General features: G+C 34.9%; 1 protein-coding gene across 1 annotated transcript; it reads right to left on the bottom strand.

Moving 5' to 3' along the window:
* Positions 1-447: 447 nt before the first annotated feature.
* UFM1 (ubiquitin fold modifier 1) lies at positions 448-15,656 on the bottom strand. Its single transcript, XM_047723238.1, has 6 exons — positions 15,358-15,656; positions 15,225-15,281; positions 12,128-12,185; positions 8,340-8,379; positions 7,305-7,337; positions 448-5,925 (listed from the first exon to the last, which is right to left on the bottom strand). Coding segments are annotated over exons 1-6 (258 nt in total). The 5' UTR covers positions 15,360-15,656; the 3' UTR covers positions 448-5,857.
* Between the last annotated feature and the right edge of the window lie 1,057 nt (positions 15,657-16,713).

Genomic DNA, 16,713 nt, shown 5'->3' with positions numbered 1-16,713 from the left:
CTACAATGAGGATTAAATAAGAATGTAAAACATAAAACCTGGTGCCTAATACATCTTAGAAACTCAAGAAATATTATTAGTTGTCCATATGTACTTTTTTAAAAGGAAGAATAGTGATTTTTCCTTTATAATTTAGGTTTTAGGCTCAAAGTGCCATGTATACTTCTCTCACATACCAAGAAAATGAGTAAAGAAAAAATAATTTACTAATTTAACAATTTTTTTTTTAGGTATTTTCTAACTCTATGCTCAAACCGAGAATGCTGAGTAAAACAGTCTAGCAGATAATAATGGATCTATGGCAGATGTCACAAAGGATTAAGACCATTGTGACTCACTCATTTACTTATTCATTCCTGCGTAATTTGCACGCTGAAGACTAATTCAACGAGTCGTAATCCACCCATACATTTATCTAGAAAATCAGTCAAGTCCTTGAGACATCAAAATGTTTGTGGCACTGACAACACATACCACATACAGTTTATTTCTAAAACAGCTCATCATTTGTAAATTGTACATTTAAGAATTAATTTATTAAATCCACAGTGTTACACAGCCAAACAAATATTGACATGATGTATCATCACAATATGCTCTCAATAACAGTTTTTACATTGCTAACGAGTTTTGCCAGAAAACCAGAGATTTATGCCAAAAACTGGCTCTCTGAATTTGTCTGCCAACCTTGGCCGCTGTTCTGCATCCAAAGACAAAATTACCACAACACCCTCTGTATAGCAAAGCCGATTACAGAGCCATAAACCTACTTCTCGAATCTTCAAAATTCTTTGTTGTGTGTGTGTATCTATTTATACATATATACATATATACATATACACTGAAAAATAGTCCAAGTGTGTCTATACAGATTATTGAATGCTAAATTTTTCAAGCCAAGTGAGATCACAGAAATGTCCAAAAGCAACCTATGAAGTATCCTTTTTCATTTTGGAAAAAATATTCCAATATAATTCTAGGAAAATGATAGCAAACATGTAATAATTTGCAGGGTAGTCTATAACCATGCAACCCTAGGAGCCAATTTCATTCTAACTTTGGACACAATAGCATAAATCTTGGCTTTCTTAACAGTAAAGAAAAAAAGAATAACACCAGTATTTGGTACAGAGATTAAGGATTAGATAAGATCATGCTAGTGAAATGCCTAGCACTGTGCCCAGCACATTAAAAAAGGGCTTGATAAACATCTTCAATTCCACACAATTATATCTTTAGTAGATTTTGCTGCTTCTAAAATGTTTGGAAACCAAAGACAAGGAAGTCTTGATTATATTTCATCTCCAGCATTTACCAATTCCCATGATACAGTTAATAATTAATATATATTTGTTAAAAATGGGAGAATGCTTTTCACTTTTAAAAGAGGTATTAATTCATTTCTGAGTCAAGAGTAAATTCTCTGCTAAAGAAATGGTGAGGAATATATTCATTAACCAAATATTTTAGCAAAATAAGTTATTAGGCATGAGTCACAAATTGTTACAATTTTCAAAGTTTTTATTCTTTTATGTAGTCTTTTGATCATAAAGTACTTATTATCTATTACAGGGAAGGTAATCTGGAGATCCTGTTTCAGTCACAATCTTATGCTTTTATAAAATTTATACTTTAAATCAGAGACAAATTTGGTAACTCTATATTTAACAATTGCTACAATGGGGGAACGTCCAAAATGCAATGGTTGCTTGGAAAGTTAAACACCTAGTTCTGCTTGGGAGGAGTGAGGAAAGGCTCCATGCCTTTTAATCTTGAAAAATCAGTCCTAGGTTTTTCAGGAAGACCTCTGGAGAAAAGAAGCATGGAGGTGTGAGACCACAGTACACTGGAGATACTAAATATTTGTAGTTCAGTGTAGCTGCAATGCAAATCAGTCATGGTAACAGAGGACTCTGAACATAGAGCAGTCCATGCAGGGTCTCACACGTCACATAGAGATTTTTATTCAGTAGGATTTGGACTAGTGGAACTACATGATCATATTTCCATGTCAAAACCCGCATTACAGCAAGTGTGAAAGAGGGAACAGAGCGATTAGAAGCTTTTCTAATAGCATTTAGGAGAGGATGAGAGCTTTAACTACAGTAATCTTGAGATAGATTTTGCAAATGGAATCAATAAAACCTTGTGATGGGTTTGCTAGGGCAAAAGAAAGGAAAAAATTCTAATGAGTTCCAAATACCTGGTGTAGGCAATTTGGAGGCTGTAGCTAATACATTAGTTAGGCTAAACCTTTTGAGAATGTTTATTTCCAATGATGGTTTAATTATATAGCCTGAATAAAATAATGATTTATCTATCTCTAGTATTGTTAGAGTGTAGTTACAGAACTTCTGTATTGGGGGAGCTTATGGGCAACAATCTTGTTGGAAGAGCAGGTTACCAATCTTGTAGCTGCCTCTGCATGATACATAAAATTATAGGAACATATATTGTCTGATGGAGCTGATGGCGCCACAGTCCTGTTCCTACTGTGCCAACCTACAGAGTAGCACCAGAATCCTAATTATCTTTGACTTTTACTTAATGTTCTATAATTTTAACATATTTACAACATCAAATTTATACCATGTATTGAAAAGTAATGCCATTCATGATTACACACATATTAGGTCCTCTGAAATAAGAATTGGAAGTCCTAGACATTTTCTATTTTTAAATTTATAATTCAGTACAGATAGATTTGGTATACTGTGGAGAAAAAAAAAATACTAAAAAAATTCTCCTTGTCTGATGGAAAGAGTTCCAAAGTCATAAAAGGGATCAAATTCAAATATCAACCTACTTGAGCCTTTCTTCTGTAAAATGGGGTTAATAATTTGGAATTGTTGGGAAGAATGAGGGAGCATATCAAAGTATTTGACACATAGTAGATGAGTTCAATACATTTGGATAAATTACATATGTAAAACACATACATGTGTACATACATATGTAACCACAAACTGTATAGTATGTAAATATACATATGTATATAGACACACACAGACACACACACAATTTACCTATGTAAAAAATCTACCACTTTGTAAAGGGCCTTGGGAACACTTAATCAATTTAGAATTGCTCCATTAAGGTATTTTAATACTTCCAGGTTCAAAAATATTTCAATGCCTTGGGTAAAAGACATAGTAGATATTTTTAATATCTTAATTTGGGGAAAGGGGGCCTTAAAGGGGGACTGAATTTTCTTGCCATTAACTTTTCTTTCAAATAACTAATTTTAAGAAATAAAATATCCACGAAAACGACTGTACTTGAAACACTTTAAAATGAGGGTTTACTACCAGTGAGAGAGACTGTTAGCTAGTACCTCTGCACTTAGTCAGCTACTAGAGAACCAAGAAGTGGAATGTACACTTCCAAGGTTCTAGAACATAACCTACTCACTTTGACACCTGACACCTTGGACTTATTTTTGTCCATCTACAAAGTGAAAAGGTTGGCCTTATCATTTTCAAACACAGCTGCACAAGAGGAATCACCAGGAATGCTTTTTATAAACAGAGATTGTTCTGTGACATACCAGATTTAAGGGTTCAAAACTTTATGGGTGGTTTCTAGAGACCCTTATTTTTAACTCTCTAAGTGGCTCTGATAATCACTTACGTTTGGAACCTACTGGCCTACCCAATTACTATGATCGCTCTTTTTTATTCCTGAAGGACTGGCATTTGGAAGTATATATTCATTTCTATGACCTATGGCAATTCATCATCTTTGCACCACCCCCACCTTTTTGGGCAACATTTGTGATACACCAGCTCAACAGGTATGCTGATCAAGAGATTTAATAATGAAATAAGAGTAGACAATACAGTTTACAGTATGACAAGTGTATTTTCATACGATATTATGTACCAATAATGTATTTAAACAAAATATGATTACTTCAAAACATTCTGCACAAATAACTTACAGATCACATTTATTTAATAACAAAATGTCCAGTTCTTTAGGAAAATGTGTTTAATTTAAATGTAAATTTTAATTTATTACAACAAAACTTTCAAAACCAAAGAAGAAAAATATTAAACAAATCACTTTATGGCACAGGACACCATAACTTACGATTTTGTTGTGGAAACAGGATGAAGGAAGTCTAAATTTAAAAATTCACAGAATGGGTATTCATAAATTTCTCTTTAACTGAGGCTTAATGACGTTAAAAACCTGGGGTCTTTGAGCATCAGTTTTGTTTAGAAAAATAAAAACTTCCCCAAATATTAGAAGCATACTTTTCTACCTTCACGATTTAGAATCTTATTGTTCACTTGTCAAATATACAACATCTGGTTAATTTCTTAAACTTAACTACCAATGTCACCCTTGAGATGCTGACCCGGTTACATCTCCTTACACATTTTTTTCCCAATGAACCTAGTAGGGCCTATGACAGGGAATATAATTGAAACACACTTAGATAAAAATTGGTCTTAAGAGATACTTTATTCATGAATAATTCAGCAAGTACTTATTGAAAGCCTACTACACTTCCAGGTCTAGAAAGAGCATGACAGACACAAAGCCTGCCTCCAGGGAGCTCACCATCCAGAATACAGCAGGCCAAGCACTGGCTCTGAATCACTATGAGCCTTCCTTTCATCTTTCAAGATTTGCATAGATATTGATTTCCACTGTAAGGTCAAATAAACTCTTCCCTTATGCACATCATTCTTTAGATTATCATAAGGGGAATTCTGAAGTCTGTGTGTTGACAAAGCCTACACTTTGCTTTCTCTAATTGCCTTCTGCTCCTTCTGAAATGTCATATATTTTCTTTTCCTCTTCAGTTCTCCACAACACACACTGCACTTCTGCCGATCCAGTTGGCTTGTTCTGTGATGCTCTCCTACAGCTTTCTGTTCCCCTTCATTGTGTCTTCTATTTCCTTTCCTCCTTACCAGAAAACTGGTCATTGGGGTTTCCCCACTTCCTCACTTCTTATTCACTTCAGTGGCTAAACTTAACACCTCCTTAAATGCTGGGTCTTTAATCAGTATAATAATCAGCATTTTCAATTAGCATTTCCTAGAGCTCTGTTGTGAATTCCAGATCTTTGCAATACCCTTTTCCTGAATGTTATTTAGAAATACTAGCCTCAATAAGACAAGGGTTTCTTGAGGTTGTTTTAAAGGTTGTATTCAGAGACTGATAAAGGATACATAACTCAGCAAAGAACGGTTCTACTTTATTCTCAATTCTTACCAAGTACTGGATTCTGCAAGAACATAGTTAAAACTCTTTGGTGTGGGACATCAATTTTACACATAAGGGCTAGATCAAAAAATTCAATTTTGGGGTCTCTGATATAGTTTGAAACTTAAAAAAACCTAAATGACAAAAAGATAGTTACGTATTCATTGTTATGTCTATATCCTTTATCATGAACATACAATTAAGAATCAACTATTTTTAAGTGCATAGGTCAGATGCCATCAAGCAAACTGCCATGTATGACCCGCAGTCCTTTTAAATTTTTAACGCAAATAGGAAGATTCAGTAAACTTTAATTTTCCAAATGTTCTCAGGAAGAGTTATCAGAAGCATCCACCACTTACAAAACACAGCTGGATAATCCACTTAGCCTGAATGAACTATCTGTATGTGTTGTGAGGTAGCGATGACAGACTATGGTCTTCTGTGGAGATGGTACCCTCTATACATAGCAGTCCCTCTTCACAGGAAGCGTGTGAATCACAAGAAGGGACAGAGTCACCCTTCATTATTTCATCAACTACTGGTGTTTTCATCATGTTTTAAATGCCTGACTTCAGTTTTACAACAATATCAATATTTATTTGGAAAGGTCATCCTATGTTCCAAGTAGCAGATATTAACAACTTCCAACACGATCTCTAGGAATAATCCGCAGTTCTGACCCATGCTTTAGGAAAACATTTCCTACACAAACAAACAAAATACAAAGTTATGTATTTAAAAAATGACAAGTTATCTTAACATTCCAACAATGATCATAATACAAGACACAAAAAAGTATAAACTAAGTAGGTACAGAAGCTCAAATAGCTTCAGACTAACTCCATGCTTTAAGGCTTATTCCCATTCCTCTCACATCTTCATAACCCAACCAAATTTCTGAAAATGTTAAATATCACTAGCCACAAAAGTGCTAACACATACACTCAGCAAACAACAATGTAATTTAATCATCAATACTTGCTAATTCAATATACAATAAAATATCTAAGGACAGAAAGAACAGTAAATCTAAATTACCACAAATGACAAAGTTTAGCAACCTGATCTGACCTCTTTTTGCTCAATTGCTTGCTGAGATTTTCTTCATGACCCATGATATGCACAATTCAACTTTTAAGGGTAATACAACAGGCAGCATGTCACAATAAGCAGTAACTTGAATTAATATGAACTACTGAACATTTCTACAGTAAGAAGAAATAAAACCTTTAAACCTAATTTTAAAGATATCTCTACAATAAAATGCTCCATGATTTTCAATAATCTTTTTAATAAAAAGGATTATATACTTAAAACTACTGATTTAAGTAAAAAAAAAAAACCAAACTACAATTTTAAATCACTATTTTCTAGATGGCTAAATTTCAATTCCAAGGCCTTATGAGGACAATATAATTTTGTTATAATATGGAAGTACTTTAGAAATGATTGCAATGTAACTACTGCTCAAATTGAGATCACATTAAAGTATGCTTAATTATAAAACACTGTAATTAGATTATAAGCCAAAAAAAGGTGCATCTAAAAAATGTAAAATTACCTATCAAGAAGTTTAAGATTACTTTTATTTTGCCTGCTTATTAGGACATCAACGTACAGCAAGCACAGTGTAATACTAAGTTTGAAGCTCTGAGTGTGGGCTAAGTCTCCTGAAATATTAACTGACCTGTACTTTTTAAAAAGAACAGTTAACAGCTAGCACATACTGAATGCATACTATGGATAATAACACAAACTTTTAAGCACTTCTCATGTACTATCAAAATCATTATTCCCATAAGAGTATGATCTTACCATCATTTTTTGTTCCATGTATTAAACACCTTTAATGCTTATTAGTGAGGTTTTCTCCTCCTTGTACCTGAAAGCATATATGTATCTGATACCCCTAAGGAAATAAATTATTGTTCAGAGACATAGCTAAGGACTCTTATATAAGCCCTAAAAAATAACTATTATCCTAGTAAAAATCCCATCTAGTTGAATCAGAATGAACCACATGTATCAGTTGACATGCATAGCCCCACCCACATCTTCATGAGTTTCAGACAAATACTCACCAGCAGTCTGGGCAGGATTTATTCCTATTCCATCTAGAAAGTAAGTCATAAAATTATCTAAGTTGTTTACTTCTAAAGCTAAAATGGTTTAACAGTAATAAGAGAATTGCTGCTATGGGATATATAGGCACAAGCCAAACAATTTAAACCCAAAAACAGGAATGACAAATCTTTCAGCTAAGTTACCTATTGAAATCCATTACTATTACCCACTTACACACACTGCTGGATTAGACAAGAACAGCTGTCGATGCCATGATCCTGATAAATTCCACAGAGACGGTGTATTCTATCACACAACACCCAGTGAAAAATACAGTCAAAAGCACCTCAGGTATGTCCTTAATCATTTACATATTGCTCCTGAGGCATAAAATCTTAAGGCCAGGAGAGCCCACAAAGTCATTTAATTCAAGTTGCAGTGACACCTGATGAAAGTTTACAAAGCATTTTCTTAACAGCTCATTTGTAAATCTAAAACTTTCCAGAAAGTAGACTGGCTTTCTTTTCAGGTAGAGAAACACCTCAATTTGACAGCATACGGAATGTTTCAGAATGAGAAATTCTGTCTTATATAAACCATCACAATTATTACTTGTATTCTAAGATATTCAGAATTTAAACTATAGATCTAATTGAATAAAATCCTCATTATTTCAAGCTTATAAGAAATAGTTTACTGCAGGAAAGCAATAAAATGCTATAGCAAAGGTACTTTGCCATGTAACTTCCTATATTCTAAAAGTACCTACAACTTATTAAAAACAATGCACCTTGTTTAATAAAGGGAAAGGTAATTTTTACTAATAATCTGGCATGAATTGAGGACAGATACCGTGAAGTGCTATACTATACCAGAAGCATAAAGAAACCGAAGAGAGCTCATTACGGACAATAACCTTGACTTAGTGTTTACAAAAAGGCCAAAGTGTTGATATAAATTTTGGCGCTTTTGTATTTAAGTCAATTTTAATTAATCTGCCTTTTAAATAATTTCTCTAGCTCTGAAGTAATAGTTTTAAAATGAATTCTTACCATTGGTAATAATTGCACTTGTTGCTGCAGGAACTTTAAACTAAAAAGAAGAAAAAGGAAAAAAATTATTTTGTATCTTTATAAACATTTATGTAAAAATATGTATTTATATACATAAACTATAAAAGATGGTTAGCAAGGATGGGGTACATATAATCAACTCTATAATCCCAAAATGTGATTTATCTTTTAGGACAATGTCAAAAAGAAAATACCATAACTGGCTTATACTTAATGAACAGTATCTTTTTCTAAATACTGCATTTCACTGCATCTAGGACACCAAACATTACAAAAAAGGAAAAACACTATCAATAAATATACTCTTTCAGACTTGGGCATGTTAGTTTTATCATATATAACTCTCTTGTCTAATTGAAAATAAAACAATGGCTTAGATAGTTCCTAAAATTTCTCTACAGAAACAGTAAGGTCAAACAAATGCTCTCTTGTATTTAATGGAAGATGAACCAAAGCTCAAATCCCTTCCTCAAATTCTCCTATGAATGTATTGCTGACTTATATTTCACAGGATTGCAAAAGTCTAATTGTGCCACCAGGAAATAACAACTAAGGTCAAGTAGGTGCAGATGATGTCCACTAGACAATTATGTGACTGCTAAATGGCTAATAGTGAGGGTAAGACTTCACTGATCTACTTCCAGAGGTGTCAAAAGATGCGTTTTCTGAATCAATAAAATGTGGTATAGAACTTATTGGTAGCTAAAGGGAGAAGTCTTCTCTTAATTCTTTAGAGACTAGCAGTTGTCAAAATGCGTTCATGTACTCATAAGTTCATTCACTGATCTAACTCATAAGTTCATTCATTTACCTAACAAATATTTATTAAGTACTTCTACGCTAGAGACTAGTTTTATAGATATTACAGTTGAGTTTTATAATCAAATAAATTTGATACAGCTAATACAGTTTATTTAAGGTCAAGAAGGATTTGGTGAGTGAAGTATTTCCCATACTCTTTCGGCCACAGATTCTAGTTTTTCATGGTTTTTGTTGTTTCAGTGGTTCTAGTGGTCTTGGAAAAGTACTCAGGGAAATGCTGCTCCAGGAATTTATAGTGATCACATATACATAGTTAAGAAAAACAACTAAAGTTTATTTTAATAAACTGCAAACTTTTAAAAAAAGTTTATTTTAATTTATAAATTAAAAAATTAGGTTTTAAAATAAAAATTTATGCACAAGAACATAACATGTTACTGGATTATGTACCTAATAAACACATAACTTTCTTGTCCAGATGGTACATTTTTATTTGTAAATGTCCTTTTAAGGATTTTTTTTTTTTTAAGATTTTTATTTATTTATTTATTTGACAGACAGAGATCACAAGTAGGCAGAGAGGCAGGCAGAGAGAGAGGAAGAAGTAGGCTCCCTGCTAAGGAGAGAGCCTGATGCGGGGCTCGATCCCAGGACCCCGAGATCATGACCGGAGCTGAAGGCAGAGGCTTTAACCCACTGAGCCACCCAGGCGCCCCTCCTTTTAAGGATTTAAAAAAATTTAAATAAACCTAACTTAAAGTAACTTCAAAATATGCTTTAATATTAAAATACTTCAAGAATTATTTATAGAGATTGTAATACTTAATAAAACTTTGAGCAAATACCCAAATTAATTATAGGACACCTCAGATTTCTAAAACTTGAGCATTACAAAGTTTCTAGTTACCCTACTGGGTATCTTATTCTTTGATTATGTCCATTTTAGGATAAGCTATGCATTTTTAGTCACAGCCATATAGTGGCAGCATATTTATGAACATTAAAAATAAGCAACTGCTGACATAATTTTTCCCTTTTCCAGAATGTAGAAGCAACAGTTAAGTAGACATCTGGGGAAGCATCACTAGTGATGTAAAATTCAGCAACTATTATGTTCATGCTACACTAGTGACAAGTTTTCTTCTGGATGCAAAGTATTTCATGCTTCTAAATTTTCATTTCTTTCCTTTCTCAGACCCCCCTAATCTTTTAATTTAGGATGTTAAAAGGCTATTCTTAGGTTTTTGACAACTCACTACTTACACTTACTTAAGCTAATTCTTAATCCTATTGGGGAATTTTCTTATTTTTTAAAAAATATTTTATTAGGAATTTAAATCCACAGGTTCAGTTTGTCAACACTTGTCTTCACTGTAAGAGCGAGCCTATGTCTCATCTTATGAAAGACCCCCTCATTGCTGCCTCAAAGTCATAACCTTTCTAAATGTATAATACCCACGATTCATAAGTTATAAGCTATATTAAAACCTCAATAAATATATGCAGGAATGTGAAATTTTTAAGTTTATTTTCTATTGTATGTCTGTTATTTTTTATACTTTTACTAGAAGACCAAGATCACAATGCCTTTGCCTTACAAAAAACATATATAACTACAAAATACAATAATAAAAACTTAATTATAACTCAAATTGACCTACTTTTTAAATTATAATTTGTGGGATCTCTCCTATTCCCCAGGACCAGGAATGTTTCCTGGAGGTGATCTGTGCAGCAGAAAGTAATGCTAATGCTGTTTCCTAGCTCTTTTTATTCTTTTTTTTTTTCTTTTTAGTTATACTATATGGGTGAAAAAGATAAACACTGACTATAAAACAAGTACTACCACTTTTCAGTTTAATTCTGAAGGAATGATAAATAATGTTAGTGGTCCTGGACAATATCTATCTGTAAATACTGATGGGTTGACTGATTTTCCATTAATAGCTTAAATTCAGGATAGGATTATGCATTAAGCTAATTTATTTAGGTACTAAAATTATTATTCTGGGACTATAAACTTTTTTGAAGATTCTGAATCAAAACATTTGGCATTTGGATTTGAGTTACCCTAGATTTGTACAGTACTTTCAACTTCACAAAATACCATAAAGGCAATTATATTTTTACTCAAAATCATTTAATCAGACAGGAAAGATGGATATTAATTACTCCCACTTTACAGGATATGAAATTTGAAGAAAAGAAAAATTAAGAGGTTTGTCCATGTCATACAGATAATTAATGACACAATTAAGTCTCTCAAGTCACATTTTTGTGCTATTTCCACCAGACCAAGCTACTCTTGTAGTGTTATGTCCAAAGAGTTGTTTTATGGATGCATCTGATAACTCTGGATGAAAAAAAAAAAATCTTTTTTTTAGAACCAAAAACCTAAGAATGTTTTAAAAAGACTAGGCAGTTGACAGGCTCAAACAGAAAACTTGAAAATTATGATGAAGACATTAAAAAATTTCTAATTCTATAATCAAAATGAGTAAAAACAGGCTTACAGATTACACTGTAAAATGATGTTGCTGGTTAAAAAAATTCCCATATCCTCATATCCCATATCCTCAAACCTTTCCATATAACTTTTCCTTATAATTTTCAATTGTTGCATTAAATAGAGATTTGTTTAACTCATTCATCCTACTTCTATAAATCTTAACTTTCACTTACGTTGGTAAGTAGGGCTTAACTTTTTGATAGCATGAACCTAGTAATGAATTCACATGGATGTGGTGGGTCAAAGTACATGCAAAAGTTAAAGACTTTTTTTTTTTTTTTTTAAGATTTATTTGAGAGAGAGAGAGAGAGAGCAGGTGGGAGAAGAAAAGAGAAACTCAAGCATACCTGGGGCTCGATCACAAGACTCTAAGACCAAACTGAGCTGAAACTGAGTCAGATACTTAACCGACTATGCCATCCAGGTGCCCCCAGACTTTTGAAAAAGATATTGCTACACTACATTCCATACAGGTTGTTCCAATTTCTATACTTACTTCTTCTGCTGCAAACTTTAAGACTGCTGTGAAAGGTGTACTTTCAGGAACACTAAGTCTGCAAGAAGAATGAAAAAGAATTTTTTAAAAAACTGATTCTTAAAGCCCCTCGTTCCTTATTTTGGCTAATGTAGTAGAGCTGGCCAAAGCTGTCTTTTGAGGCTGAAGGTTGTCTACTTTGACTGCACACTATGTTCATTAACTTTAAAATGACAAAAAAAAAAGAGCAATTAATTTCATACCTGAGATGATGTCTACAGTTCCACCTAAAAATTAAACTATATAGGTGAAACTTAATATATTTTGATACAAAGAGGTCTAGTATATAGGCTGCTGCTTGTTTCCACAAATGGATTTCAAAAAGTCAAATCTCTCCTTAGCTGTCAGTCCACTTTACCATCTCCAGTACAAATACCTCTTCACCTGATGCATCAAAGTCACCATTTTCATTGTAAAGAGTCTAGCTTAACCTCTTCAGGAACCTTCTAGTGTTTCTAGATTTTAATAATCAAGTCTGAAATAGTGGATTAAATTATGAAAATGAATATGTTTACTATGATAAAATGTGAAGTGACTTTCTACCTTATATCATCATTAGAAAAAAGGGCTTAATACAAACTGAAATAACATTTTGGAGATGTAATGTGTGATTTTGTTATTAACTTGTACAGTGTCAAGTATAAGAAAGATTACTGATAAATGGTCAATCTGTATGAATTTTCCAATTTAAAAACTGAAAACAGAATTGACATTATACCCCAAGAAAACACTTATAAAAACACAGAAAGAGGTTAAAAAAATATAAAAAAAAATTCCCAATGTGAAATAAATAAAAATGATTCAAGACTGTAAAACAGATTATCTTTAAAGCAGAGAAATGGCTGGTAATCTAACATTTCTCTTTGAATACTTGTCACCACCGTATTGTGCTTTAACGTTTTAATAAATTATCATTATGTAATACCTTACGGATGTGTCCCATTTCTTCACTTAGTTATAGATTACTGAATATAAAAAATCACTAGCTACCACAACACATTATAATGACTTCCAGTAGAAGTGTGAATCAGACCGAGAGAGTCAAAGGTATATTTAATTCATCCCATATATTCATTTGATTTAACATTTCTATAACCTAATGGTACTACCAAGAGTGAATTTATCAAAAAACAAAAGACAAAACAAACAATAAAAACTCTGACATCCCCCAGAATAAATCTGGAACCGTTAACATCCTTTTTAGAATTCAACTATTAGTAATGTTAGAAACTCAAGGGACTTTTTTTTTTTTTTTTTTAATCAAAGCACACATTTACTGGCTTGGCAAGTGAAAAGTGATACTAAAAAGTCAAAGTGTGTTCTCCCACAATTTTTAAAAAATTGCATTTAACAGTACTCAAGTACTAGTTACCAATTACCCTGAATAGGATACACAGCATATTAACCTTACATACATGCACACGTTATACCTATTTTATATACACACACACCCATACACAGATTATACATACACACATACTACATAAACAACAAACAGTAGGTATGCCTATCATATTTATTCAGTCACCAGTATTAACTGAACTGGTACAAAGTTCCAGGCACTCTTACAGATACTACTGCTGCCCTACCTCCATCTTACTTTTTTCTTAGATATTTATATGGTGATGAGAATAACCCAGTAAAAAGGGAGAAATCAAAGATGATGAGGAGACAGGGATCTCTGGACTCCATCTACTTTAATCTTGAGAAGACTAAAATAGATGATGTCTAGAGCCCAAGTGGTACAGCTTTCTTTTTTTTAAATCCTCTCAGAGAATGAAAAGAAAAATAAGCAAACTTGGGAACTGTAGCAGAGCGTTAGGTACTACTGAGCATAGTTATGAATTTTACACAAAATCCATCAGCCTAACTGTGTAATTTTCTCTAAAGACATTCAGCTATGTACAGAGATCACAGTAGCTGAGTGTTCAGAGTTGGTGTTTAACCAAGCAAAACATACTGAGGAGAGGAGGACACCAGAGATGAGGTCAGTGGACCACTAGATAGAGTGGACGGTGGACTCTGTGAGAGTTAGAAAAAGAACTGGGTAAAACGGGGGAAGAGGGTAGTGACAGATGTAAAAAGCAGTCTGATCAATGAATTAAAAGAAACATTCTTTTACAGAAGAAATATTAGAGCACATTAAATACAAGAAGACAATGTAGTCATTCACAAGAGCCTACTTAAAAATGACACCTTAGCTGGAGCAGTTACTGAAGAAGACCTTAAGGTTTTAGGCTGTAACTGTGAATATTTGAGATGAGGTGAAAAAGATTCATGTGGGGAAAAAAAAGCTTAGTTGTATTAACTATGCCTAAAATCCTACTGAAGTCTTGTCTTTTGCTGCATTTTATGCGACTTCCAGCTGCAATAACCTCAATCATGTTTATCTAAGAAAATTCCAGATGACTATGTAGTTAAGCCTGTGCCAAACCATCACTAAACTGCTAAAGGAGAAAAAAGGGCCTCGCGTGGAGTAACTGCCCTATGTCTGCATTTCCCATATCTGCTAATCACACTTTATTAAATCCCAACATACGAAGTGTATGATTTGAGGTTCATTATTTTGTGACGCCCGACTGTTGAGTCACTCACACAGGAATCAGAAGCCGGACAGTGATAAACGTTCAAGTAACTACGGAATCTACACTGGGCGGTCTTCCCTACTTCCTGTAACAGCTGGTCAAAGCGGCAAAAGGCCTTTCCAATCAGGAGCCGATAGGGACTCCTTTAAGGAACACAGCAAATCATCAGAACCGTCTACAGGTCCTCCCGCTCCAAAACCCACCATGGAGTCCCGAGGACAGGTCACCTATCAGCAGCAACGTTCCCGTCACACGCCCCTGCTCCTTCGCACCGAAGGAAGTGGACACTCAGCGGGGCAGGCGCCGGAGATCTCCTTTCAGGCTGGGGCGGGATGGGGGAGGTTTCAGGAAGAGCGAAGGAGGGGGGAAAGGGACGGGATACAGCCTGCTGGGGCGGGAGAGGATCTGAAGGCCAGCCTGGTCCCCACCCCCTACCCCCAGTCCGCAAGGCCCACCGCCGCCAGGCTACTCACACTTTGTAAGGGAGCCGCGGGTCCGACGTCAGCGTGATCTTAAAAGAAACCTTCGACCTGAGGAGGAGAGCGGGAGAGAGTTAAAGTCTTGCAGCGGGACCAGGGATTGAGATCGGGGTCAGCAAACACTTACATGGTGGGAACTCCGAGTGAAGACCCCAGCCAATTCCGCGTGCACTCCCACTTCCTCTGCTCTGCCCGGGAACGTCCCGCCCCGCTCAGGTCCACGTCTCCCTCAACAATCTGGGGGCCTCCAAAGTTGTGTCGTCTAAGGCAGTGCCTGAAAATATGTTCCTGTTGTTCGTGGCAATAGGAGCCTCCAACTCACAAAGAGCTACTGATTTTACATTTTAAGCCCTGAGACTAAGGCACGGATAGTATGAAAGAAAGTATTTCTAACTGCGGTTATATTCTATCGTATTTTCAGTCAGGCAATATAAATGTGGGTAGAGACGGCAGAACTCTAGGTCCCAGCTGGCAGCTTGGGGCGGAAGTAAGAGCACAGAGTAGACGGGCGCAGAGTGAGGCGTGGCGAGGGGCGGGAGATAGGCGGGGCTAGAGCAGCGGTCCACGATGTTGCTATGGCAACCTGTTCTTGGAAAAACTGGACTGTTGAGTTCAAGAAACTGGAATCTTCACCCCACTTTAGTGTTCTTATTCTTCTGTCTTCCCAGCAGTGCAACACTCTTAAATCTTGTATTTCCAGTTTCCCCTTTAAAACTTTACAATACCGACGTCTATTTTCAACAGACACCAGAGTTATCAAGTTGGTGAGACAGGCAACATCTCTGTGTTAGAGGAACTTGGACTGTATGTAGATGGAAAGAACAATTCATGAACAGGATTCCAATAGTTTGTTATGTAGTCTGATGAGAACTAGGGTGCCGATCATCAGCACATTTATTCAATTTAGTAACAAACTTTGAATTCTTTCTGTGTGGCAGGCAGTAAAGCTAAATACTGGGGATGCTGGAATGGGAAGATAGGCAGGTGCCAACCCTCTACTATCTAACAAATTCTTGTATGTGAACACAGACTGAATGCTCTCCAAATCTAAGCATCTGTGTTTGCAAAATAAAGATCCCTCTCACAATGTCTGTAATGCCCTTTCTGAGAAATATTGCAATGAATGACAAAATAGGAAACAGGTAAGTACTAAAATAATGAGGAGATCTATTAATTTTTAAGATATTATGTTAGATTTTTAAGGAGAGATATCTAAGAGGAATAGGGAAGCAACTGCAGGAGGAATCTTAAAGACCCAATTTCTGTAATTCTGTATCTGTATCTGTCACCCTGGGGTGACCTCTCCCCAGGGCGAGAGTGCTGACTCTGACTTAGGAAAGAAAGGCTTTGATATTCTTGTGACACTCACTGTGTTCTTCACTTATAAAAATTCAGGTCTTGCCATAGAGAGCTGGAGGCAAATGTTGATTGATAGATTTGGGGATTGACAGGTATAGTATTAATAGCTGAAACTACGGGATTA

This window comes from Lutra lutra, chromosome 3, assembly GCF_902655055.1.
Source record: "Lutra lutra chromosome 3, mLutLut1.2, whole genome shotgun sequence".
NCBI classification, from domain to species: Eukaryota; Metazoa; Chordata; class Mammalia; order Carnivora; family Mustelidae; genus Lutra; species Lutra lutra.
This window is presented reverse-complemented; position numbering and strand designations above follow the sequence as displayed.